The 27,858-nt window shown below is 38.8% G+C and overlaps 2 protein-coding genes across 2 annotated transcripts; both read right to left on the bottom strand.

Moving 5' to 3' along the window:
* Positions 1–240: 240 nt before the first annotated feature.
* pir (pirin) lies at positions 241–19,863 on the bottom strand. The gene is made up of 10 exons (XM_022208293.2): positions 19,749–19,863; positions 15,920–16,038; positions 15,727–15,819; positions 13,360–13,440; positions 9,895–10,101; positions 7,857–7,941; positions 5,669–5,713; positions 3,041–3,123; positions 1,960–2,026; positions 241–1,839 (listed from the first exon to the last, which is right to left on the bottom strand). The coding sequence occupies exons 2-10, from the start codon at positions 16,010–16,012 to the stop codon at positions 1,721–1,723; spliced, it is 873 nt and encodes a 290-aa protein (XP_022063985.2). The 5' UTR covers positions 16,013–16,038; positions 19,749–19,863; the 3' UTR covers positions 241–1,720.
* Positions 19,864–21,417: 1,554 nt separating this feature from the next.
* zgc:113276 (uncharacterized protein LOC553748 homolog) lies at positions 21,418–27,623 on the bottom strand. Its single transcript, XM_051944851.1, has 10 exons — positions 27,413–27,623; positions 26,096–26,280; positions 25,783–25,998; positions 24,666–24,756; positions 24,354–24,593; positions 24,024–24,145; positions 23,696–23,935; positions 22,653–22,814; positions 22,371–22,460; positions 21,418–21,588 (listed from the first exon to the last, which is right to left on the bottom strand). The coding sequence occupies exons 1-10, from the start codon at positions 27,621–27,623 to the stop codon at positions 21,418–21,420; spliced, it is 1,728 nt and encodes a 575-aa protein (XP_051800811.1).
* Positions 27,624–27,858: the final 235 nt, after the last annotated feature.

Raw genomic sequence — 27,858 nt, 5'->3', positions numbered from 1 at the left:
TAAATAAGTCAGAAAGCCTTGGAGTCTTGCCAGTCTTTTCTTCAGGAGGAAATGACATCATGTGGAGCAGGTCATGTGATCTGGAATTGACACACTTCCTTGAGAGGTGCTTTTGTAACGGGGATTTCTCGGACACAGATACAATTTGTTATTTTCCATGCAAAATTAGATTAGATTTATTGCCAAAAGACAAATATCTGTCATGATTGTCTCAATTTAATAAAAACACAATCAAAACTATTTCTGAATCAGCTCATTTTATTATTGTTTAGCTAATTAGAAGGTGGTTGTTACTGAATTGGGACATTAATTGGTTGACATATTCGTGATACCCAGTCATTTTCTTTTAATAAGTGATTGTTTCCTTAATAAATAACTCTGGAATTTGTAAAGATATGATCATAATGACCATAAAAATCTGCAGCCATCTAAAGGCAGCATGATGAAGCCACAACCATTCATTCAAGAAGTGCAGAGTCATTACACAGTGTTTACCTAATTCAAGTGCAAAATGACAGACTTTCCTCCCATAAAACATGACTCCACAGGTCATTTATGCAAGCAGCTCATACCACCCACAGCTACATGACGTTCAAGCAGCAACCACCCAGACTGAAAAATGAAGCCAATTTACAAGCGCTAAAGGCTGCAGTTCCTCAAATGGCCACTTGAGGTTGGCTCCAAAAATGAGGTAATCCCCACAGACTCCCATATTAAAATGCCCAACTTTACAGTAGAAATAAACCAATTTTTAATTTCTAAATTCATGAACACTGTAGGGGGTGAATTTCTGATATAAGGGACTTGTTTGAAACTGTATTAAGGCTTAAAGTTGTGCGTAATTAAAGGAGCAGCTGCTTTGAGAGGTGATAGATGGGGGTCATCACAAGACAGTCCAAGACCCAAAGACATTTGAATGGTCCAATTCAGCTCCATTCATGCTCTACGTCTTTGCTCATCTTTAGATTAGCTTGTAGTTATGAGGAGTCAGACACTGACTTATAAATTGCAACTTCTTGAAACTTATGAAACAAAAGAAAGACAATACAGTCAATGATTTGGTTGTAACGACGCCCTCTGGTGGCCAGAGAGACTATTACAAAAACAAAAGAAGTGAATATCTGCAATATGAGCGTACTGAGGTGGTCGGGGTGGGTGGACGGATCAACAAATCACTGAACTATCACACCATAAAGCTATTAGCTTTTTGGTTGGAACTAACAGCCACTTTCTCTTTAAATCCTAACTGCTCCATAACCTTAACCTCATGTTTATCGTAACAATAGCAACCACAATAACACTGACCTTTCTCATAACTAAACCAAGGTGTTTCCAAGCCTAGACCAAAGTAAAGTTGTTCCAAGCAACTTGCGCACAGTTTCAGACCTCAGTACCAGCTCTGGTATTTCAAACAGCAGAAGAAAATGTCATAAAACCTAAATTTAACAAGTGGAAAGCAGACACAGGCACATTTTCTCATTAATCTATATTTTACACAGGAGAAGGCAATGTGCTAACAAGTGGGCACGTCATCCACTCCCACGTGAAGCAAAAAGTACTAAAAGTCCTTTATATACATACAGTACACATACCCAAAATAAAAATGCCCACTAAAAAAAATTGTCATTTTTACGTAATTACTACAAAACTAAAATCTATATAAATTTGTTTCTTTAGCAGCCTAAAGTTCCACCAGGCAAAAGAGTGTAACACATAGCATTCAGACAGAATCTCTGATCTTGGATCTCCAGTTTAAGGCCCTTTCGAAGCCATTTCTGCCGGTCTGGTAGTCCTTAATAGCCTGTCTGATCTCTTCCTCTGTGGTCATTACAAATGGACCTGAAGGGCAGACACAACATACGATTAAATTACAAGTATCGATCGAGTTGCTGATCTGAAAACATTTCTGTTTTTCAGGGACTTTTTTGCAAAATGGAGGGAGTAACTCAAACAGCACACCTTGTTGTACCACCGGCTCGTTGATTGGTTCTCCAGCAATCAGCACAAAACGGGAAACTTCAGAGCCCTGAGGGGGAAATAGCAGGACTGTAGACATCTTTGTGTGTGGTGTGTGTCGATAGACTTTCATTTGTAGTTTAGAAATTAGTAAATTAAGTATAGAAAGCCTGCAACAGGTCCCAACATCAACCATTCGGTTCACAAGGTGAAGAAAGAAACTACTTTACTGGTTAAATAGTAGAGATTTTCCTTTTCCTATGGAGCCTCTAAAGACCTTTATTTGAAACACACTGAGAAGGAAAAATCATATTTTGACTAGACAGTAAAACTAAATGTGGACAATGGACAGAAAAAAGGGACAGGTAATGGGTAGATTTTTACAAGTCATGATATCTGAGAGTCTAAGCAAAACAGTCCATAAACAATAGCCCACACATGTAGCTAAGCTAAGCCAAGATCTGATGAGAGCAGAAAAAAAAATGCAGAAAGATCATCACTTGAATAAGACAACATAGATCAGTCATGTAATTCACACGGAGGCAGATCATATATCCAATAGTCAACATTCTTTTGATTATTTTTTCCACTTAAATAGACTTATTTGAAATTGTACAACATTGACTCTGATGCACTTCATCTGTGGTCACTCTGTTGTCTTATTGGCTACATGTCACAGGTAAAAGCCAATCAGCATAGAGGGATAAACATTGGAAAATTCTCTTAAATTATTAATGAATGTTGACATTTCTACAAAGTTTTATGTTGGATTTTATGCTATTCTAATCTTTGACTCAATATTTATTTCATCTTTCCTGCAAATATTTATCGGTTCCAAATATTTGTCATCATTTTAACATAATTACTAAGAATTGGTGTTAGTTTCACGCTCTATATCAGTTGACCCTTATTGCTTACTAAAGGTTGATCTGAACATCTCCGACAAGGGGTTTCAGAAGGATTAAGTCACTGCACAAACAAATCCTAAATACTGTATGAAGTATGGGATACCTTTAAAGCTTTTGAAAGGGTTCATAATAAAAACAAATCTCTTTTCTTCATACATACAGCCCACGTTTTGTACCTTGTTTTCAGCCTTGACACAGTCTCCATCTCCAAACACCACAGTGTGATGAGGCTCTACCTGCTGCTGCTCCTCATCCGGGCCTTAAAAACAAGGAAGTCCAACACTTCAGAACACTATCTGTGAGTTTGTCACTCCACACCATTTCTGTTCGATTCAACTGAAATCTGCATTCCAGCTCACATTTTGGACTTCAGTACCAAACAACCTATACGATACAATAGTAAACTGATGTGATTATACTTAGTTTATGCAACAGGCACATCATTTCCCACTAAAACAATGTCGACCTACTACTTTATTTCCCATGCTCCAAATATTTTCAGAAAAGCCCTAAAATTAGGTCAAGCACATACCGACTCCAGTTCAACTTAATCCACCGTTTCAGACTGTCTTCATTGGTTTTTATGTTTTCCAACATGACTCAGTCATTCTGATAATTTTCATTCTTCTGCCGTGACTGAACATTATTCCTTTTTATTCCAAAGACAGGGGAATGGAAATGAACACAGTCAGTTCTGGCAAAAGTGGCACAGCACAATACAAATGTTTTTAAAAGTGGAGGATTTGGTTTTGTGGTGTGTGACATCTTTCTGAAAACAAGTGAAAATCTAAGACTTTTCTTTGGGAGAATGAAAAACAGTGCTGGTGATGTAGGTCATTCACGAAATGAATCCTGTTTCATTGTTGGCATTTACCAGCTTACGAGCTGTTTATGAGTTAACATGAGCTTTATTAGTAATAATCTGTTTAACAAATCATTTCTGGATACCACAGGTCAAAACTATTCTTGGGCCCCTTTTTGACCAGACTGGTTCCAGTGCTAGTTCAGAACCAGAGCCTCATTTAGCACCAGTTCTTTGTGTTTCCACCAACTAAGCACCGGCTCCAAGCTCCAAAAACTGGTGCTTTTCAGGCACCAACTCTTTGCTGGGCCAGAGTTAAGAACAAAGTATGTCCGGGCTGGGGGTGGGGTTACGGTGACCAACGATCAACAGCAGAAACACAGAGCCACCACTTTTAAGCGACCAAGCGAGTAGTAGCATTACTGTTTAGTGTTAGTGTTTTGAAAAGCGGTAAATATGGATGCCAGTAGTGTGATCGTGGATATGCCCAGGCAACAGCTGACCTCTGCCTCACAATTAACCATAAGATGATCTATAAAGATAAACACAGATATTATCATCAACTTATTGCATTTGGTTAAAACCGCTACGTAATGGATACAAACATAGTGGAAGCTAAGTAGCGAAGCTAACGCTAACACGTTCAGTGTTAAGAATCAAAACATCTCTGACAATTACCTATCTACTCAAACATAGCGACCGGCAACGGTGACTACAATAACAACAGGTAGCTGCAAATTGTTTGATTATTTGTTTCTGGATCGCAGTGTAGACTTGCAAAGTCAGAAACAGCACTTCCACGGTTACGATGTGCAAACGAACAGCTACTATAGACTGTATATTAATTTATTATATGACGGTTACAGATGCAGTGACATACTGACGTTTTATGGTGACACAATGATGTGGTTCTAACTTGGGTCCTTGCCATTGGAAAAGCACACCGGCTCTTAGGAGGCATGAGATTTGAACCAACTACGCACCAGCACTGAACTAGCACCGAACTAGCACCTGGTTGTTTTTGGTGGAAAAGAGGTATGGGTAAAATACAGATATACAGTAGGCACCTGCAGGTTTTAGACAATTCAACCTGTTTAAGCAGTTTGTTTCTACGCTGCAACACTTGGCTGACTAACGCTAAATACTGAGAATGGCAGACAATTCCATTTATGGTAGATTCATTCACTGAAGTCAGCTGGTCCTGATTTTTCTGGACTACACGTAGAGTCGGAAAACTTCATCATTCAAATAACCACTTTGATCGTAGCGGCCGTGTTCATCCTCTCATGTCTTCAGAACATCTGACAGCAATTTCAGGCAGAATGAGAGGTCCTGCAGAGTAATTAAATCATAATGAGATTTTATGAAAGATTACTAAAGGGGGAATTCTGACTGAAAATAAGAGGTTCCAACAGACCAACAAAGCCTCTGAAAATGAGTTCACTTCTGTAAAGGGTTTGCTGTCATGCAAAGGGGATTTCCCTGATCACACGATGTGCTCTGATCGGAGGAAATGCCGGGTTTGAACGCTGATCCAAAAAGGTGAACTTGCAGCACATGGGGAATTTGACTGATGTGAATATTTTCAGATTTTATACACAGGTGCTCATATTTCCAGTGATGGTGGGCTGATTTCAGATTGAACTCAAGAGGCTGAAAGTCCAAAGAGATCATAGTTGAGAGACAGTACGAATCCATCAAGCTTTAAAGAGGAACACATGAGCATTTTGGCCGAATGTAGAAAAGGGAGCTGCGACTGGACGGAGATCACACACATATTTGTAAGATAAGACGTCGGCAGCAGGGCGAGCAAGAAGAAAAACCAGGGAGCTGCACATTTCCAGCCAAAGGATCTTAGAACCTCCCTGTTTCTTAGTGACTTCTGCGTAGCCTACCCAAATAAGAAACACTTAATGTACTCACGGCAAATTAACTCTTTCTTGCTGCAAAGTCTACTAATAAAGGTGTCTAGAGGAGCAGTCTTCAAACAGACAAAACTCACCGACATGAATGGATCCTGACAGTGTATAGATGAATGCAGTCCATCCTGTGAAAAACAGGAATATTATTTATGACTAAGCATGTAACAATCTGCTTTTAAACCTGCAACAACCAAGTTAATGAACACAAAATTGTCAGCAAACTGTTTTTGCACACCCACTTGCTATGGAAAACATCACCAGGTCTCCGTTTCAACTTCTGAGAGAAATATCCGCCTTATTATGTTCACCAACTCATCCAAAACTGTTTCTTTCTGTAATTTAGTGCTGGGAAGGTTAAAAAAATAATATGTTTTTAAAGCAATAGCTGCTAAAAGCTCCAGAACAGCCATTTTCCTATACAAGTGTCCAGCGGATTTTTAGTCAATTTTGGAAAGTCGAAAATTTTAAAATAAAAAGGGAATTAGGTTGTTTCCATTAACTCCTTTTGATAAAATAAATTAGGCAGCAGATAAGTGTCAGAAGATGGCGGTAGAAGCTTGGTACACATGTCTGTTTTGGATCAAGTAAAACCCCTAAAAAAAAACCAAGAGGAGTAATAAAAAGAAACAAACTAATTTTGTCAATCTGTGACAGAAAAAAAGAGGGAACTGTTTTAAATTAGGAACGCTGTCATTTTAGTTTGATTTTAGCTGGTGTTAGCTATGGTTCACGTTGTCCAGTGGAGAAAACAACAAAAGAAGCAGAAAGAGCTTTTCAGTAATGTGAATTAAATGTTCACCACTATTTAAAAAGATGTTTCCATCCTCAATTTTGCACATTAACTCTTCTAAAAAGGTCAAAATCCACATCATACAAGAGTAAAAACATTCACTGTGCAATTGGAAAAGATTTTTATAACTTTTTCTCATGCGATACTTAGAAATGCACAATAAAGATTTGAAAACATGAGAGCTGTGGGAGTGAATGAATGAGTGAACAGTAAAGTCCTACAGCGTGCATTACCTACTGATGTCCAAATAATGTAGTTATATTCAGCTTTACTCCTGATATCTAAGTTTTTTTACTACTAGTATGACTATGGAGCAGTGAGTCTCAGCTATGCTTGTTCTCATGAACACACATGTACACACAGGTGATTTAACATACATTTCCCCCCTCTGATCTACAGGTAACGTGGCAAAAAAAGAGACCGCAAAGAAAGCAAACACGCAGCTTCAAAACCTTGAGGAAAAAAAACTGCCTGGCGTCAAACTGTTGAACTCTTGTGTATAATATAGCAAAGCCACTTTATGCACTACAGGGTGACCCAAAAGTTTGGAAACAAATGAAAAGTCTATAATCCAAATAATATAATGTTATTTCAATAAATCTGTACCACAGATAAATTCAGAAGAGTAACAGATTAGTGTAAAACAAACATATTTCAACATGTTCATGTTTGTTTCTTGTACAAAGTTGTGAACGTTTCCACCACCTGGTTACATTTGTATCTTCTGGAATGTATCTTCATTCATGCTTATGAAGGTTCCTCAAACTGGCCAGTAAATATTGCCTCATAGTACTTTTGGATGTTTAAAAAAATTGAAACTGTCAGATACTTTACCATCAAGAGTTTTGAAATCTGACACTGATGGCCTGCATTTTGAAGTGATGCTCCAGCATACCTGGACCTTATGGTTCTATTCATTTTCTTCTGAGTTATTGCACTCTGCAAATACTATGCTTTTAAGTTATTTTATTATGCTATAACAAAAATGGGTAAAATGAGAGTGAAATCATGCACCCCCAACTGAAATAGACACTGCAGTTAAACTTTGTTTCCAAACTTTTGGGTCACCCTGTATTAATTGTGAATTTAAGCTTTCATTTTTGTTGTGAAAAGGGAGCTACTTCAATATAGACTTGCTTTGGAGGTCATCAGTTGTTTGGGGTTTGTTTTGCTGTTGCTTTACACCAAAGAAAAATGACATTTTATTTAAAAAGCAGATTATAAACCACTTCTCATTTCCATGCTGAGAATGACTCATTGGTCCATTTCCCACCACAAAAGCATAACATTCAGTTCAGTCCGTGGTAAACAGGGTCATCTCACAGCGAGGACACTTCAGGGAACATGTAGGGCTCCAGTAACACAAAGTTAAAAGAAAAACGAGGCAAAAGGCTGTAACCATGAGAGGTTTTTGTGAATCAGTCATCAAAACTTCATGTTAGAGAAGCGAAATGGTGAATTTATGGATGTTTTCCTACCTATAGGGACTGTCTGCACATGCTGGGCTCCAGCCTGCAGTCTGAAGTCCAGATACAAGGTCGGCGTCCTCGTGAAGACCTTCGACTGAACGAGAAATACAGGGTCAGAAAAGAGGCTCATACTCACACACACACAAGCCACAAACTTTAGATATTTTGTATGGAACTGAAAACACATTAATGCAAATGTTAAAACAGTGGCGCCAGTGACTGTCATCGTCATTTGTTTACAGCTTCAGAACCGTCTGCACTGCTGTTCTGTGAGCTGTGAATAATGACCTGCATTCCTTTATTTCCGTCCACATAATCCAGTTATATGTTTTCATATTTTTGCCGCAAGTGGAATATTTCAAAAGCTTTTGAAAAATGAACAGTTGATGCAAAAGACCTGAAACTAACTCAGTGGGTCTTTTTTTGTTTTGTGCAGGATTACTATTGCAAATATTGGTCAGGTAGAGAGAAACATTACCTCAAATGAAAAACAGCGTTGCCTCCTTCACAAAGATTCTAGAAAATTAAAGGGAAATCTTGAATTTAATCAGTCAGTATAGTGATAATTTATTGGTTTCTTGTTATGCGGGGGTTTAGTTTCTCTTCTTTCTTTCTTTTTCCCACCAGATGCATATCGTGACCTGTTCTTGTCCGAAGCGTGCTTTCCTGTAAACTGTGATTTAAAGTGTCTTCTTAAAACCACAATGTTTGAAGGACAAGGGGCATAAAACCCGAGTTCAAACCACTTTGCTTGTTTCAAAAAACACTAGGTATTAACTGTAAAAAGCCAAAATGATGGGGCTAATACTGCACAAAGACAATAAATAAAGAGAAACAGCTGTTTTAACTAAGAGCTTTTAATGGGCCACAGCTCGCGGTGTCTCTTGCCCTGAAGTAACCTTCCTCACTGTACACACACGTTTGCACTTATATCTTTATGAGGGCCCTCACTGAACACAACGCCTTCTCTAAACTACACCTGAGTCTAACCTGAAGCCCTTAAAGAAAGTCTTTGAACTTTTGAAGGTGTGTCAAAGGCTTCCAAAATGCTGCAAACGTCTTAAAGTAATTCTCATGTACACACAGATATTATCGAAGTCGGATTTTGCATAATTCATCTTCTCTCTCTCTGCCTCACATCTGGACTGAGTTCATCGTCACTCTCTTCTTCCTTAACCCTCCTGTTGTCTTCATTTACGGGCACCAAAAAAAGTTGTTCCTTTGTCTGAAAAAAACTCATCAAAAAATTTCCCAAATTTAAAAATAAATTGCAAAATCTTCAGGAAGAAAATTCCAAAAATTCCTTAAAAGTTTCCCTTTAAAGTTTTTTTTTTTTTTTAAAAATCCCCAAATTTAGCAAGAAATAAAAAATAAAATAAAAAATGTAAATGAAGAAAAATCTTCCCAAAATATCCTAAAAAATAACTGAAGTGATTCCATGTATATCAGTAAAAGTTCTACTATTTTGTTTAAGAATATTCAGAAAAAAAATCAACCGAAATTAAAAAAATTTCGCTGGATTATGGTTGATTTTTTTCTGAATGTTCTTAAAAAATATACTTTTTTAGCATTTCTTTTTTTGTTGCACCAAAAAATGTTTTAAAAATTCACAAAAATGTTGAAAATGTGGGGGTTTCACTGTGAAAATATATATTTTTTAGCACATTTTCATACTTTAAAAAGGGTCAATTTGACCCGCAGGGTTACACGAGGGTTAAAAGGCCTCTGCATCCGCTTCCACTAATCTTTGCAAAAGTAGTAAAACAAGTACAAAGACACACACTGGAAAAAACTACCAAGTCATCCCTCACAGACCGCCACAATCTGCTCCTCATTTACAGTTTCCTCTTTTCACACGGACACTCCTCTGCACTCTCTCTGGTGCAACAGTGTGGTTAACAGGCATTCCCCTTCTCTCCCCATCTCAGAGGAATACAAGCATCTTTATGTCATTGTTGTTCCCGTTTGTCTCGAGATCACCCTGAGATCACCACGTTTAAAGTTCTCGTGATTGCGGTGATATCACAGGTGGATTATGGAGACACACCTTTGCTCCCAGAGCTTCTCCAGATATCACAGCTACTGTAACTCCTCCCTGGCTGGGTTTGGGGATCTCGGAGCCTTTGAGCTCCTGGTACGCCGGTTCCACCATCTTTTCTCGCCTTGGCAGGTTCACCCACAGCTGCAAACCCACCACCGGCTCCTCGGATACGGGCATCTCAGCATGCACCACGCCCCGACCTGCAGTCATCCACTGGAGGAGAAGGATGCACATTTCACACAGACCAGAGACACAACCACAGAAGGCACAGATGCTTATTTATGTAGAGGATGTTAAAAAAAAGGAATTAATTGTATTTGCAGGACAGTGTTGACCGGTAATAACCCAATAATGTTTGAAGATGATGAAATTCTGTACAGGCTTAAATGTTCCTTGGTGAATGATGTGGTAACTCTGGGGATCCCCTGATTTCTCTTGTTTTTATATGAGAATAATTTCAACATTTCCTTTAGAAATTAGCATCAAATGTGTTTAATACCCTCCCGCTTACTAGATCATGTATCTTAAAGCCAGGATGCGGATGTCTTCACTTTTTAATGTAACGTTACCATTCTGATATATTTGGTTGAAAGTGAATCCTCTGCAACCATTTAATGGATTCTTTAGAAATCCACTGCAGACATGCATGTTGTCTTTAGGAAGCATAAACCAAATGCAGCCTCAACAACACACTGCATTTCGTACTAATTTTGCAAAGGTTTCAAAGGGCTAACATGCTAAACTAAAACAACGAACACAGTAAATATTACATAGATTGTATCTCACATTTTATGTAAAAAAAAAAACCCCAAAAAAACGTGTTTTGCACATTTATGCACACAGAAGTTACCAAAATTAATAAATAAAGCTGAATGATAATGAAATAGAACTAAGATTGACTACTGCTTAGTTCCATTTTCAATATATGCTGCTGTTTTCTGCATTTGTTTGCTCATTTGAACCTTTTAAGAAGATATTCTGTAATGCTGTTTGAAGATTGCTCTCAAAAAATTGAAATGTTATAACACATAAATGCACCAGAACAGCATTAATAAGCAGGATTAAAACATGACACAAACTTTAGCACTCTTTTCATCGAACAATTGTTGGCATTATTATACAGAATATTTTGATTTATACAGCAACAATTACACAAAAAGTAGAGCAACACAAAATGAAATTCCAGTCAAATACAGATATATCTGCCTGAGTGTGAATTATTTGAATGAAAAGCATTCATTAGGGAGCGCAGTAAATAAACTGCATGTGGAGCTGGTTTAAGTTAGAGACTGAAGGATGAAATGAAGAGAACAGCTTCTCTTTTAGGCTGCTGGAAATTTCCACTCAAGTTTAAAGCAGCTGCCCTCTGATAATTCATCTGTGGCTGTTTGGTCTCCTTTTTATTGCTGTTTGTTGGAAATTTCTGATGGGTTGTAGTGGAAAATGAAACATGCAGAAAATACAACGTGGACAACAGAAGCAGCGCAGTAATTAATGTGTGGTTTTACAGAAATATCTAATGTTGTTTAATAATCATGGAGCCAAACTTGGAAACGTGGTTAGATTACAAAAATATGAAAACATAAGTGATGATTATTCATTTAAAAACTGTATCTAAAAGGTTTTTTTTTCAAGTTTCTTGGTAAAATACTGATTTTACAATATTCATGTTGTTTTTATCTTTTCCAAAAATCATACATAAAAATTAAAAATTCCTTTCATGAAACCTGCTTTAATCTGAGACAGTGTTTTAGTTTTCCCTGGAGGACGAGCGGGTGTCTGTTTGAGCATCTGCAGGATCCCATGAGGCCTACAGAGGCTGCACATGGCGGGTTAGAGCGAATCCAGCTGAACTGACTGAACCTCTGCTGCAGACTGGAGCTGAGTCAGCAGCCTGGTTGTGTGTGTGTGTGTGTGTGTGTGTGTGTGTGTGTGTGTGTGTGTGTGTGTGTGTGTGTGTGTGTGTGTGTGTGTGTGTGTGTGTGTGTGTGTGTGTGTGTGTGTGTGTGTGTAACTTTCCTACTTTAACAACACAGGAAACAACCCACAGGGCGTAATATCCAATTAGCGCGAGAGAACAACACTATAATGCATATGTAATGAGGCTGAATTGGCTTACGCCTCGTTCTGCTCTTGCCGCTTCATTCACATTTACAACGAGAATGTTTCAAGTTAACGGCTTCTTTAAATCACATTTACTACTAGAATGTTTCGCTCACAGATGACCTAGAAATGATCACACTTTTACATCACCTGTTCATTAAGTTCATTTGAGAATTATGCTTGTTTCAAAGTCAAAGGAAGAGTTTCACATTTTTTTGAATCATGCTTATTTGCTTTCTTACAGCATCCTCCTGGGTCAGTGTATAACTGAGGGACTTTTGAAGTCCATGGGATATATCTTGCAGACAGTTTTATTAAAAGTTAAAAAAAAAATTTTCTGTTCATTATGATCATGTCTTTACAAATTCCATAATTATTTATTATGGAAACAATCATTTCTTAATAAAAAAACGACTGAATAACCGTCTGAATTTAATAACAACCACCTTCTAATTAGCTAAATAATAATAAAATGAGCTTATTCAAAAATAGTTTTGATTGTGTTCTTTTTATTAAGTTGAAATAATCATGACAAGCGTTTCTTTTTTTTGGCTTTCTGAGTTATTTAATATAAAGTAGTGTGTGAGTCAAGTGTGGATTTATGGCATGTCAACAGGTTTACTGCAATATCTTTATAAATAACTTTCAATTTCACTTTTACTCAGTTGTATAAATAATATCTTAGAAGAATCTTTCTGTAAAAATGCCATGTGGTGTTTGGTTATAGGCGGCCATGTTGATTCTAGGCCTGAAAACAGCAAAAATGTCAACTATGACACAAGAAAGTCCTGCAATTATATATTGACCACGCTTTAATGTAAATGTGGTAAATATAAAGATCTAGTCAGCAGCTGGTTAGCTTACCACAAAGACTGGATCAACAAAGAAACAGCTGGCTTAGTTCTGTCTAAATATTAAAAAAAAACTTCACCTATCAGCTTCTTTAAAGATCTAATCTGTGGCTGTACCAAAGTGTAAAAATGACCTGTGCTTATTTATTTGGTTTCATGGTCCAGGTATCCGGTCAATTCCAGGAGTCACGTCAGCATCCTGAGGTTGCTAAGCAATCAGCATCATGCTTACATGTGCTGTGCGCAGGACAGCTGTTTAGCTTAGCTTAGCATCACGGTTGAAAATGCTGACAAACTGCCAAGCTGACTGTCCAGATGTAAACAGTTCAGTGTATAAAACAGCAGCTGAGATGTAAAAAGGCACTCGTAGAATCAGATTTTGTTCTTCAGGCTTGTGGTTTCTCCTTGCTTCTGTCTGCAGCTTAATGTTTTCTGTACAAACATATGTCTTTTCATCTCACTCTTGGCATGAAAGGAAATTTGCAAAACATCAAACTATGTTTTAATAATGGAGTACCTGCAGATCTCCAGGTTTCAGTCGACCCGAATGACCACAGAAGTCTTCATGGGCTGTGATTCCCTCGAGAACATACGTGACCTGAAAGACACAGACCCACACAGTTACTTTATGAGTGACATTTCATGGCAACTGCTCTGATAACTCATTTAATAAGGAATAAAGAGTTGTGAATTTTGTGAAGCATCATGTTCCAGGTCACAAAAAAGTGCTTCCTCTACACTCGGTGCCACGTGGTCAGACAGGACAGGAAGAGGGGCGCTGGGCGTCGGGTCACAGAGCTCAAAGGTGAACATCTGTGTTAGGGAGGAAGGCCTGAGCCCTGCAGAGAGCTGCATGTGATCTGCCTCCACAGCTGCTCCATTTCAAAAGTCATGTGAGCGTGAGCAAACACACCTGCTGAAAGGCATGCTGGGAGAGAAGTCTCGTCCCGTCCACCCACACCGGGAGATTTAGGCTGCATCTGCCAAATCAAATACTCTGGAGGGGAACGTCTGGCAATCTGAGGACAACGTCTGGGCTGCTTTTTTCTTTTTTTAAAGTGTGACTTTAAAGACACAATTCCAGGCTGCCCAATGATCTTCATGAGTCAGAGTGGCTGCAGTGTTGCTGTTAATAACACAGTGAAACTCTTTAAATGTTGCAGAGGTGTGAAAAATCATTCTGTCCACTGGAGATAAGAACTGCAACTCATTTAATAGCTTGTTTGATTTATGAAATCAAATGAGTCACGAAAAGGGCAACAAGGATGACAAAATCCCGTCACAGAAAGGCCAAAACGACATTTTCATACAATTACAAGCAACAGTAAAAAGTCTCCCATTTAAAAGCCGCAAACAGTAAAACTCAGAAAGCTACATAAAATTACAGTATAATGATAACAATAATAAGAAAGAAAGAAAGAAAGAAAGAAAGAAATACTACATAACCAGCAAACAGGAAAATTCAGATAGGTATATTAAACTACAGTATAATGATAAGATAGGAAGGACCGAATGAATGAATGAATGAACTAGATGAGCCCTCAGTAGAGGGCAGAACCACGCCCTCTGCTGGCGAAAACCCTGTCCTCCCTATACAACTGATGCAATATGTATCAATTTTGATCATGTACGTATCTCCCTTCCTACTTGATCTGCTGACCTCTAACTCCACAACTGAGCAGGGGACCTTAGACTGGTCTTCAGTGCCAAGTTTGATTATCCTGACTTCAGCGGTTGCAGAGATATCTGACCGGACATAGCCACATACATACATACATACTTACCCAGCCAGATACCGCACCGAATGCAGTAACCCCGCCGACGTACCCGTCGGGCGTGGTTAATGACCAGCAAACAGTAGAGCTAAGAAATTCATATTCAGTTGCAGTATAATAACTAAACATGCACATAATAATATTAATGACAATAAAAACAGGAAGTACATAAATAAATAAATAATGTAAAGTCCTTGTTCCACATCACAAGCCAGGGCAGTTCCTCTATTTCAAAATAGGGGCTTTTTTTAATATGCAAGTTCCTGATATTCAATTTTTAAAACTTTCTAGATCAAAGTTGAGCTAATAAATCTCCACAGAGCCAGCAGCTGCTGCACCTCTGATACCTACCTTTCTGTAGGACTTCTCTTCAAAGTCTCTGCACTGAAATACAACATTTGCGGTATTTGTACTGCTCCTCACTTTCTGTCACTTTGTCGCCACCTAGTGATCAGAGGAGGAAGTTTGACTGTCAGTTCTGTTCTTCTGCTGTCATTTTCAGCTCTTCAGTTGAAGATGTCCCAGTCTGACAATGTTCTGTTGTTAAATCGCTTCATTGAAAAGCCTAAATGTGCTATTTACGATGAATATCCTGACAGTACGTCCAAGTAAAATCCTTTTTTTAGACTGATATATGTGATGATATTTGTGATAAATATTGTGAACTCAGCCTGAAACCTTAAGTTTGAAAAATGAGGATGAAAACGTACAGATTTTGTTGCATTTGAACATTCATCTGTGGTACCTATTGAGATGAATCAACTAATTTGAAGATTTTTAGCCCATTAGGCCTTGTAAAAAAAATAAAAATACCTTCAAAATTGTTCTTAACACTAAAGAGAAGGCACAAATTAGTTTGTTTTGCCTAACTTACTGTCCATAAAAGCCAAATATACTCAGGTTTTGATTTAAACTCTCACACTTGAGAAGCTGGAACTGGGAAATGTTTGGCATTTTTGTTTGACCTCAGTGTCACAAATCATCAGTTTTCCTCAAGTGGCTTTGAAATCTGAGCAGCTTATCATCAGATAAGGAAACAACTCTTAGTGAATATTTTCTGCCACACCAAATAGTTTGCGATACTTTGTGATATAATCAAATATTCTTACTGTCTCAAATCCCCTGTGAGGATGGTCTGGGAAACCTGCCGGCTTGCTCACTCTGAACTCATCCAACATCAGGAAAGGATCCAAGTTCCTCAGCTGGAAATAAAACATGTGGCCTTTAATAACATTAATCATTGTGACTGCTCCCATGTAAAACAATGACAGCTGAACTACACTAGCATGTTCATGAACTCACCTCCTTCCGACCGATGCTCCTGCGAACCCGAGCGCCGACTCCTTCTCCCTGCTCCACACTCAGAACCGTCTTCTCCACTTTCCTCACGCTCATCGTGCAGGTAAAGACTTCACTAGTCACTGCAATACAGAAAATGTACCTCAACGATCATTAAAAAGAATAAAACTACCACAGAAAGTGATTTAGAAACACAAGAAAATCCACTTTTTTAATGTCCAACAGCCCTTTTTGAGATGTGTGAAACTCTTGAGGCAAATGTCATGTTTAATCTTTTTAAAGTGCTGCTTTTCACATAAACAGCCATGAAAAAATATTAGGCCACCCTTGTTTGTAGGCTTCTCCAGGTTTCTTCCTAACCAGTAAGTTGGCTGGAGTGGACATCAACTGAAAACTGGATTCATCCCTGAAGAGAACCTTAGCCCGATCATCAACAGTTCAATTCTCGTGATCCCAGCAAAGAGTAAACGAGCTTTCTTCTACCTTTCCTCAATGAAGGGCTTCTTCTTGTACCCTGTGTGACTTCAGACCAGCTTCAAGAAGCGGTTTCAAACTGTCCTTGCTAAACAAGTCACATTTCTCCACAGTGTTCACTCATTTTTAAGATCCCTGGAGGTCTGAGGACGATTCCTGACACAGGAACAGATGAGTGACGGTCATCTGATGGTAGAAAGACGTTCTCTGCTGCGACCAGCTAGCAGTTTGGTAGAACCATGCTGGGCTTGTTTTTTGTTGGTGTAAAGAACGACTGTCTTAGAGACCTTCAGTTTTTTCGCTACCTGTCTCTCACCAAGATGGCTGCCTTTGTGGCTTCAGATAATTCTTTAGTTTTAGGCATTATGTGTGACCTGACAACTTCTGTTCTCTCTGCTACGACTTGAATGTCAGCAGGAAACCACTCTTGACCTTTGCATGTGCAGTGCTGCTTATGACATGAAATGTCCTCTTATAGACCCTGGGAATACAATCAAGCCTAAGCATGTCAAACAGGACATAAAGTATGATGGAATCAGCTGCATTTTTTGTCATGTTCATTGTATTCTTCAGGTAATATACCTTTAGTGGCACCAGGCATTAAAATGAACAAGACACTGAATAAAACAAGGGTGGTCTAATCATTTTGTCCATGACTGTATGAAGCAGAATTAATTCAGGACAACTGTGACGCACTGTGGGTCATTCTGTCACCAGTGCTCAAGTTAAATCTATTAATCCTGTCTTTTAATACGCTTTCTATCCTCAAAATGTCCACTTCCTCATTCACCTTCTCACTAAAACATACAGTTTCCCAGCATGCATTGGGTGACAGGCAGAAAAACATTTTGTCTCAGAATCAGAACTTTCATTACAGTTGTGATCACTTCTATAAAATATGTTTTCTTTCCTGCGTATTAGTTCTTTGGGGTGTTGCATCAGCAGACTGTGGTACATCAGTGGTCTAAAAGCAAAACATTTTCATTGTGATTGAAATTCAAGCCACACTAAACAAAAACAGGAATGTAATATTATATCAAACACAATCTATTTAATTCTTTTGAACGTAGGAGAATAAGAATTTGTTGCTCTAACAAACAGCATTTCTACAACAGAATGGACGTCGTGAAACAGCCACTATACTGGAAATAATGGACAGATCAATAGTGGACTCAAAGACCAGAAATCACAAGTTAGTGAGAACTGAAATGAATAAATAAAGCTGCTGCTGCTGAAGCTTTGTTAAATGTCCATTTTTCCTGAAGGACTTGATGAAGTCAGAGGACATTTTGGGGACAGGATCCGGCTGTCAGACACGTCTATCTACAGCATCATGTGATAGATCGCCTGTTGCCTTGTTGCGATGTCGTCTGAAATTACTTCTTAGAGAACAAATAGTGATGTTGTAGTCGTTCATGGTAAGTGACACCAACATCCAGCAACCAACAGCCAGTTTCATCTTTCTGTTCTCATCCAGGGCTGTGTGTTATTTGAATAAAGCTGCATTTAAGGTGAAACTCTATATTCAATGGTCAAAGTATTGTCTGTACTAGTTCCACTACATGATCAGTGTCCTATAAAACCACACCTGATGAAGGAATGTGAAACCAGTTGAGGACCTTTTGTGCACAAATACCTACATTAAACCCTTTTCCAAAAACACCAACAGAAATTATGCTTTTTAAAAACCTTTTCTCTGAGAACCAAATTAAGTTCATCTGCATGTTTGTTTGTTTTTTCAAAATATGAGTGTTACCCATTGAGATGGAAATAAAGACGGGTAGCAAAAGCAGAACTAGTTTCATTATTGAGTAATTTGAAGACATTTCTGTTTTTACAATTTATTCTCTAGTCAAATTAGTGTCATAAAATAAACAGAAATATCATCAGAATCTTCTAAATACCTAACAGAGGGCACAAAATTGCTTGTGTTGTCAAACCAACCATCCAAAAAACTAATATATTTAGGTTCTCACAGTTAAGAATTTGGAACTGGTAAATGTTTGACATTTTTGCTTGAATTTAGTGTCACAAATCAGCAGTTCACCTCAAGGGGCTTTGAAATCTGTGCAGCTTACCATCAGATAAAGAACCACACCTCTTCTCTGAGTAAGACAAGAAGTCACTTTGCATGCTGCCTTTAAAAGTTTACTTACATTATTTTTGCTTGCTTTAATATATATATATAATGATCAAGAAATAAGTGGAATATTCAATACAGAAACATTGCAAAGCCTCACCTGACTAAAGAATTTGGCACCAGTTGAATACATTTTGTGCACAAATGGCTACATGTAATAATTTTCTAACAATACCACGAGATTTTTAAAAAATGTTCACTTTTTACTAAGGAAGGAAAGAAGCTAATCTGGATGACGTCTTTTTGTTTTTGCAAACCCACATTGAACCAGGGAATGTGAACATCTTTTCTGCATAAATGAGTAAAATGTAACCCTTTTCTAACAATACAAATAGAAACTAAATTTTTTTCCAAAAAAGATGAAAGAAGTCGATTTGGACGCTGCCTCTAAAGTTTTGCTCATTTTATTATTTTTGTTGCTGTCAAGCAAAATTAATGATAATGAATAAATAAATACTTGATGTGATGAGAAATCAGTGGAGTATTCCTTAATTGAATACTGCCAAACCACAAGTGAACGAGAGGATTTGATACCAGTTCAACATCTCATGTGTACAAATGGGGAAATTTAACGCTTTTCTAATAATAGATTAAATAATAATGATCAAATAAAAACTTGAGGGGATGAGAAATCAGTGGAATATTCCCTGCTTAAATATCTCAAAGCCTCGTGACGTGACAAAACAACCAAACAAGTCACGCAATCGCAGGGTTTCCACGCTTTCCAAATCGCTTTCGGTCAAACCGGAGGGTCTGAGCTGCACCGACCGGGCTGACGGCAGATCAGCTGATGGGTCAGCTGGTAATCAGCTGCTGCTGCTGCGTCTCACAGCTTTCCCCGAATTGATATCAAAAAGCCTTTCCTTAAAACGCCCCTGCACCATCTGTGACTGACTGCCCCCCATCATCTTCCTGCCCTGAAAAACGGGATGTGGTGCTGGATTAGAAAACGAAGAGGCAGCTTCGGTTTAGCTGACCGTCACTTCTCGGTGATTATGTGACCAGAAGTTCCTGCTGGTTGAAACTGACACTGACAGCAACCATGCGGGAGTAACACCTGCATGTTTTATTTATGTCCCTGCATCATCCTCTCAGCAACACATCCAGCAGTGTTCACCTGTTTACAATTACCTGGAAGAAAAGCACGGAAAGGCGACTTTTCTGACTCAAACAGGCTGCAGCCAAATTAAACATTACATCTCAGATACATGCACCTACCTGCAAGTATGAGAGAACGAGTCCAGTCAATAATCTGACTGTTTCTACAGTGTAAAGGTTAAATGTGAATGGTGAATTCTTCTTTGGTCTGCAGCCTCCTTCACCTCCTCAGATTCTAACACGCGGAAGTGAGATGAGGGCGTGGCCAAGGAACTTTCACAGCACCTGGCAGGAAACTAAAAAGGCCGATAAAAAATGTTCTCCTCACTTTGAAGCTCCGGTCAAGAATGTTCAAATATTCATTTCTTTCTTTATTTGATAGGGGAAGTGCACATTAATGAACCTCTATTTGGACAGCATTAGACGTAAATATGCCGGATTATAGCGATAACTTTTGTACGTCTGCTACCCTGGCCAGGTCTCTCTTGTCAATGAGATTTCTAATCTCAGTGGGACTTCCTGGTTAAATAAAGGTAAATAAATAAACAATGCTAATTTACATCAGCTGTCCCTAGACAGGTAAAACAAAAAAAAGAAAAAAACAAGTAATAGGTCACATTAGAAGCACATTACAAAAGTACACAGAGAAGTTAAAGGTCACAACACTGGTTGACTTTCAGCCACTGTTTAGGGTGAGTTTTGAAGGTTGGTAACATGGGGCAATCCCTTATGGAGAGCGGAAGACTGTTTCAGATCTTACTGGCCTTCACAGAAAGAACATTTTGTCCGAAGGCTGTAAATAGCTATGAATAAGTCTCTTTCATGTCAAAGTGAAAACATACTTCTACAAAGTGATGTCAATTAATTAAATGTAGAAAACCTTAAATAAGTGATTGCATAAATGTTCAAGTCTGGATGCACATTTGCTTGCAGTGTGGTTCAATCAGCCTTGCACATCTGCAATTTTACCCAATTCTTCTTTGCAAAATTGATTATGTTCTATTAATCTGCACAGGGATTGTGAGTGAGAAATCCCTTTTCAAATCCAACCACAAACTTCCTGTTGGATTGAGGTGTAGACTCTGACTCGACTACTTCAGAACATTCATCTTGTTGTCATTAAACCACTTCTGTGTAGTTTTGGTTGTATGTTTCATAATCATGTTGGAAAAAAAATCTTTTCTCAAGTCACAGTTCTCTTGCAGACTGCATCTGTTTGTCCTCCAGGTTATCCCTTTCCTGCACTCAGTTTTACCCTCTACCTTTACTAGCCTTCCCAAGCTGCTGCAGAGAAGCATCGTCACATCATAATGCTGCCACCACCGTGCTTCACAGCAGGCATGGTGTGTTTGTGTGACGACTCAAGCTTTCGATCATTCCACAGATTCAGACACAAAATGAGCAAAATGATGCAAAAAACCCAGAGGCTCAAAACATCACAAAAAAACAAGACACTGAGATCCAAAAAGACACAAGCAGCTTAAATACAAAGAGGCAAAAATAGTCACAAAACAACCACAAAAACACAAAATATCTCAAAGCATCTGCAAGAAACACAGTTAGACACACAAAACAGCTGTACAGCACACGGTTGTGAATTCTTCTAACTGTTTAAATGGTGATTTTGTTGGAAACAGAACCGTTATTTTTGTTCCTAAAACATCATTTTCACATTTGTTCAATAATTCATCTCCATCATCCACACCAAGCATCACTGACACCACAGAGATGAAGAACAGGTGAAAGCTCTCAAACAGGTGTGTTTGAGTTTCTCTGGCCAAATGTAACATTAAAGCCACAACAAGCCTCGCATCTGTTCAATATATTCTTCAGTCGTTGATTTCTCTCCGCTCCCTTCAGAAGCCTGTTCATTGTCCTGCTGATGACGCCACATGATGTCTTTGGCGATCCGCCTGCTGGCAGCCTGACCACCAGCCAGGTTGACTGCATGAGGTCCAACCTGGACGGAAAAGCAGAAACATGAAGCAAGATTGTTGCTGAGACCCGTTTTTGCAGAGCAAAGCTTTTTCAGCTTCAGCTTCGAGCCAAAGCCAACCATTTCTAAGAAGGGCTGATCTAGAAAAAGTTATCCATGCTTTTATTACATCATGTTTGGGCTATTGTACCTCCCTGTATGTCTGCATTGACCAGTCAGAGCTCAACCGTCTGCAGCTTGTTCAGAATGCAGCAGCTTGTCTCCAAACCGGGACAAAGAAACGTGAGCACAAAACACCGGTGCTTTCCTCTCTTCACTGGCTTCCAGTTAGGGACAGGATTGATTTTGAGATTCTTTTATTTGTTTTTAAGTCTTTGAATAGACTGGCCCCAGAATATTTATCTGAGCTTGTGAAGGTGCATCAACCCTCCACAGCCCTGAGGTCAGCTGACCAGACGGTCCTGGACGTTCCTCGATCTCTCATGAAAACCAGAGGAGATCGAGCCTTTGCGGTTGTGGCTCCCACACTGTAGAACGTTTTGCCCCTTTCTGTGCAGTCTGCAAATAGCCTCTCCATTTTTAAAACACGTCTTAAGACCCACTTGTTGCCCCTGACCTTTGGCTGAGCAGAGTAACCTCTACTGGAGCTTTTATCTGTTTTATTTTACCGTCTTATTGTTTTGCTTTTATTCTTTTCATATTGCTAATGATTTATTTTATCGCAGAGCGCTTTGTTTGGCCATCGGCCTTTTAAAAGTGCTAATTAACTAAATCTGACCCTGACTTTGACAAAACACAAGACCTACCTGCAGAGCGGTGTACTGCCCCATCAGATAGAGCGGGCAGCCCTCTGTCCACTGTAAACTTTCTGATATGCACGGCCATCCATCTATCACCTTCATGTGGGACAAGAAAGATACATTCACTAATCTATTAGTATTATCTGAGGAAGATCACACAATAGAAACATTTGGTTAATTTGGAAATAGAAATATACCACTCAAAATCCAAATTATTTTCATGCTTTCTGGTTGTTCCTCTTTTGCACACTACTGTACAAACACAGAACATTTTACTGTTGAACTTACTTGAACCGGGAATTCTTTCATCACCTCAGAAAGCAGCGGGTCCTGTCTGACGTCGAGCTTACAGCCGGTGGCGAGCCAGATCATATCTCCAGTCCAGTGGCCCCCAGTACTGAGAGAAAGACTCCAGGCCTGATTCCTGTAGCACCAGCTGGCTTCACTCACCTGAACAGGTGATTGAAGTTAGCTCTCCTCACCCGCTTCATGATACATTAAGGCATTTTACAGACATGGAATAGATAACAGTGTCATGTTTTAATTCATAAGTCATGTTTTAATTCAGACATGCTAAGACCATTACAGAAGAAAAGTACAATATTTGACCACTGAAAACTAAAGTACAGGAAGTTCTGAGACCTCTACATCCCATTAAACTGCCTGATTATCATGCTCTTGTTACAAAGTGAAAGCAGCAAGATCTATTTCCAGCCATTTTTGCAAAATACTTCCTGCATGTTGTGATCCAGAACAGATCGTTCAGCCTGATGTGACTGTGTTCATTCAGACTTGATCCATGTTGGATTAAAAATGATTCATATTCAGATCTGGACACATTTAACTGGATAAGAAAGTCAGCTTTTCTTACCTCACTTGACCTCATGTTAGCTCACTCATCTACCTGTGATATGATCTGACCTCATTACATCTTAGAAGTAGTTCTTTATATTAACATTAGCTTGCTTCTATATTTATTCAAAAACTTCCAAGTGGATTTTCATGAAGCTTGGTGGAGAAGTGCAATAAAGTAAGATATAAAGTCACAGAAGCACATATCGGAAAAAGGTGACATCCTAAAGGAAGCAACTAACTATAGTGGAGCAGAAAGTAAGTCATTTGGACTTATTTTAAACACTGTACTTGCTGTAATGCATTCAGTTACATTCTAGCACTGCTTATTTAACACTCATCTCGGTTCATTTCACTTCACATCCTGTTATCCTGAGCAGGACATCATTTGATACACACAGCCTCTTATCTTGTCTTTCCTGAGCTCGTCTTCCCTCCCCCTCAGCCTTCTACTCTGTATGATGCACTTGTGTCCTTACCTGACAGTATGTCTTCACGTCCACCTGTCCATTCAGGATGAACGGCTGCAGGTGGATGTAGGCCTCTGGGGTGACGGCGCCTCCTTTCCTCGCCTGGCGAATCATAGCCAGCCGTTTGTGGAAACTCCGTTCATTGTAGAACTGCCGTAGGTAGGCCTGGCCGTCCATCTTGATGCCGTGCTCCACGTGGGAGTACCGGCCCACCAGGCTCTCCACATCGCCCACGTCAAACTGCTTCAGCTGCAGAAGAAACTGACGTGTGTTGAGGTGGATGCAGACAGGTGAAGCTGCAGTAGATTTGTGGTTGGTGCACAGAGAGTCATCAGACCTGAAGGTGCTTCCTCATGACCCATGTCACGTGGCTGGCACCTTGCTGCAGGGCGATGGAGACGACATGAGCGCTGGTCAGACCTCCACCAACGACCATCACCCTCTGTCCAGCCTCACACACTGCATAGACACACACACAGGCAAATACAAAGTACAAAATATGATTTAAAAAACACCAGCAGGGGCATCACATTTTAAGAATCAAAACATTTTGAATTTCTGCATAGCAACAGTAATCATTTCCCCTTGTTTAAATGCTAAAAAGATTGATTCTGTGCAACACTTTTCTGTATTTTTGTGGTTCATAATCAGAGGAAATCCAATATACCTTGAGTGTGGAAAATTTCTTTCTGTCTTTGACAATTTTCGGGAACTTTTTGCTTCCAGTTTGGCAGACGGTGCATGAGATGAACTGTGTGCTGCAAACGCTCCTCTGGATAGCTCTCTCCAATGCTTTGCACCCATGAAGGGATGTTTGCCATTTGGGCACGGGTCGGGCCTGTTGCCATAACGACCTGTCGGGCATTTAGGATATCGCCTTCTTGGAGTTGGACTTGAAAGTACTTCACTCTCTTCTTTCCCTCGTCTCCATTCCTCTCAGTCAGAGTTATGTCCTCTGTTTCCTGCTCTTTTGCCCGACCGTCTTCCATCTCTTTCCTATCGTCAGTCACAGGAATGATGCGCTCCACTGTTCCCTTCACCAGCGTTTTATCCAGCTGGTATCTCTCCACCTGTATGTTCACATTTATTAGCAGCTCAGGAAGCAGCAGTGTTCAGATTATGCTGGACATGCTGCTTAAAACGTCATGTTGGTTTCACTCCACATTTTTCACCAACAAATCACATGAAGACCAAAATGGACAGGGTGTTAGTTTGTCTTTCGATACTTTACTATTTCCCTTACCTGTCTGTGGGAGCTGTGGTTGCTGTATGTTTTAGAAACTGTTGCTGAAACTGGAGGAAAAAGTTGTTGTTTCCAGCTAAGAATTATTATTATTATTATTATTATTATTATTATTATTGAAGTATTCACAACAGGCAGAAAAGAGTGTGAAGGTAATAAATATACTTCTTAGGCCATGTTTACTGCAATCAAAGAACAAGTTAACCAGTGTAACAGTGATTCACTGGTGTGTTTGTTTGTTTGTTTTTTTTACTAGTTTTGGAATAAAAAAGGAAATCAGTGACACAAAGAAACAGGTTTGGCTGCTTGGATAATACTACTGGAGTCAGTGGAATCAGATCATTCTTAGTTTGGGGCTTATTAGGATTTGTCTTAAAAAATAGATACAAGAAATAAGAAACTGGGTCAAACTTGAACATTCTTGACTTCACACTAACAGTTTTAAAAGAAATTATAAAATAAAAGTATTTAATAAGTGTTGTTGCCGATAGGAATAGGAGAATATTCTGATATTTAATGTCTGTTCAATCAACATTTCTGTGTTTTTGTATTTCTCGCTGTATTGTTTGTGTCGATTACCAAACTTTTTGAACAATCAGATACAAAAATAATACTTCAATAAAAAAATAAATGTGTTTGATCCAAGCATGATTCTAACTGGTCCTCTGCTCATTTTAAACATCTAATATCTGAGTGTTATATCAAAATTAGTTCAAAACAAGCACAAAGCAAACAGCAAACTTCTACACAGGTTGCTCGGATGCAGCTGTTCTTTTATTCATTACCACAGTACACTATCAAGCAAACACACTGTTAATAAAAATGCATTAACTGCAGGTTCAAGCAGTCAGACCTGCTCCTTAAAGAAATCGACGCTCAGTTTGGTTCCTGGCAGGCTGAAGGATAAACTCTTCTTCATCGTTGACGTGATGTTCAAACGTTTCCTCTCCTTCTTGCCGAGACGCATGTCGTTAAAAAATGCGTTTTCGTCCAGAATGTAGATCTGATCTGGGAGACTGTGCAGTTCTGCTGAGCGTTCGTGCTTTAAGACAAATTCCTGAAGTGCTTTCTGTCGAGATAAACATTTGCACGTGTGTTTGTTTACATTCATGCCATAAAAGCTTTATCCTCATTTCTACTTCAGGGGAAGCTGTTGGTGTTCGTACCTTATTGAGAGGATCTGTGTGCACCAGAGTGTGTGAGCGCAGATGAGGGATGTTCAGAGCAGTGAACTGACTCTCCCATAGAGTCGTCCACTCTCCATAACTGTCCACCGCTAGGACACTCAGCGGAGGAAAGATCATCCTCTCTGATGTGGCTGATTTTGCCAATTTCTCCTCCAGCATCTGACCTGCAGAGACTAATCACAAACCACATACGGACTGAAGTATGTTTGGTTTGTCATTTACATGCAAAAATGTTTAAAACGTAACACCTGTGGCAAAATAGAAATCTCATTTATGCATTTTACAAGCAAGCTGAACAATTTCAGATCTTTATTTCACTACTTATATCACAGATTTGTTCACTGATTTCAATGGAATGAATGAATAAAAGTGACACTATGTAGCAATTCAGTGTGAATGTAATCCTAATATAAAACTCATTCCTGTCAGGAAAATCAACAATGTTGCCAAAGTTCTTGAAAAGACAAAACTAGGATTAAATACAATGAATCAGCCAAACTGTATAGATAAAAAGTATTGATTAATCTGCCAGTTTTCAGCAGAGATTTTAGCAAAATAGTATCAAACAATAGTGAAAAAAGTCACAACTTCTCACAGTCTCTGCTCTGATTGCTTGCTTTGTCTCGCTAACAGCCTAAAAACACCAGATATTCCATAAGACAAAGAGAAGCAACAAAAGCTCAAATTAAAAAAAATTATTAAAGAGCAACAAAAAACCTCAAACAGAAAAAGAAAACCATGTTTAAAAAAAAATAAAACGAATCCTGTAAAGTACAAAAATGATAAAAACTGTAAAAATACAGGCAAATATTTGTAAAACAACTACATTTTTTGCTGATTTAAATACAGTGAACATTATCTTGGAGTCAAATGTTGTAAAAGATGAAATTACAGATTTTTGGTGCAGACATTATTTACAGTTCTGACCTTTTTAAAAAACAGCTAACATGTAAATTATTATCTTTTTTAACTAGTTATTGTTTTAATCAGAGAAAATCTGCAAAAAAAATGTAAATTGTTAAACAAAAACCAATTACAGGTAAAATCTGTTTTTAAAAAAATCTACAGCGCTCAATATTTTGAAACAGGATCAAATTTAGTGATATCTGTCATTTTGGGTTAAAAATGGCTTGAATGATGAAGTTATCATCCAAACAGTTTCTGTTGGTTATTCTTGCACTGACCATTTGGATCCAGTAAATGTTATTAGCAACTATCACTGAGTCAGTACTTGTGATAGTGAGTCAGATTTATTTTCGTAATCATGATTAAATAAGAAAATCAAGTGCATTGTACCAGCTGTGACCCTCTTTTTCTTCTTCCCGCTCCAGCGTTTGTTGCCGGTTGTTTCTGGGTTTGGCTGAGAACTCGTTGGGTTAAAAAGGGAGACGGGTGAGACGGGTGAGTCCTGACTAGGGTCTGAGTTTGGGTCGGGGTCAGGCCTGGACAGCAGGCTAGCCAGGGTCAGGGCGTGAGGACCGCCTCCTATGATCAACACATCCAGCATCACCATCTGAAACACACAACAGGAAACAGGAACAGCTCCTCATTGTTAAAAACAAGACAATGTATGTAAGATCAGCTTTCAAAGCCTCTTTTCTAACTCAAGTTACTTCCTTAAACTGCTTGAGCTTGTCACTTTCACTCACTGTTGGTTTTGTCTGATAGATCAGTGGTTGTTGAAAAGGTGATTTAGATCTGTTCCTATTTAAAGCAGAATGTATTTGAAAATCAATCTTTTT

This window comes from Acanthochromis polyacanthus, chromosome 2, assembly GCF_021347895.1.
Source record: "Acanthochromis polyacanthus isolate Apoly-LR-REF ecotype Palm Island chromosome 2, KAUST_Apoly_ChrSc, whole genome shotgun sequence".
NCBI classification, from domain to species: Eukaryota; Metazoa; Chordata; class Actinopteri; family Pomacentridae; genus Acanthochromis; species Acanthochromis polyacanthus.
The sequence above is the reverse complement of the archived record's forward strand: the minus strand, read 5'-3'. Positions and strand labels throughout refer to the sequence as shown.

Excerpts from the sequence above, each read along its gene's own strand:
- pir (XM_022208293.2), bottom strand. The coding sequence starts at position 16,012 with ATGAGCGTGAGGAAAGTGGAGAAGACGGTTCTGAGTGTGGAGCAGGGA. Across the intron at positions 13,441-15,726 it reads CTCACAGGGGATTTGAGACA|GTCACGTATGTTCTCGAGGG; the intron begins GTAAGAATATTT and ends TGTGTCTTTCAG. Across the intron at positions 3,124-5,668 it reads GTCAGGATCCATTCATGTCG|GCCCGGATGAGGAGCAGCAG; the intron begins GTGAGTTTTGTC and ends CTTGTTTTTAAG.
- zgc:113276 (XM_051944851.1), bottom strand. The coding sequence starts at position 27,623 with ATGCTGGATGTGTTGATCATAGGAGGCGGTCCTCACGCCCTGACCCTG. Across the intron at positions 23,936-24,023 it reads TCATGAGGAAGCACCTTCAG|CTGAAGCAGTTTGACGTGGG; the intron begins GTCTGATGACTC and ends TTTCTTCTGCAG. Across the intron at positions 22,815-23,695 it reads ACGTGAAGACATACTGTCAG|GTGAGTGAAGCCAGCTGGTG; the intron begins GTAAGGACACAA and ends TCACCTGTTCAG.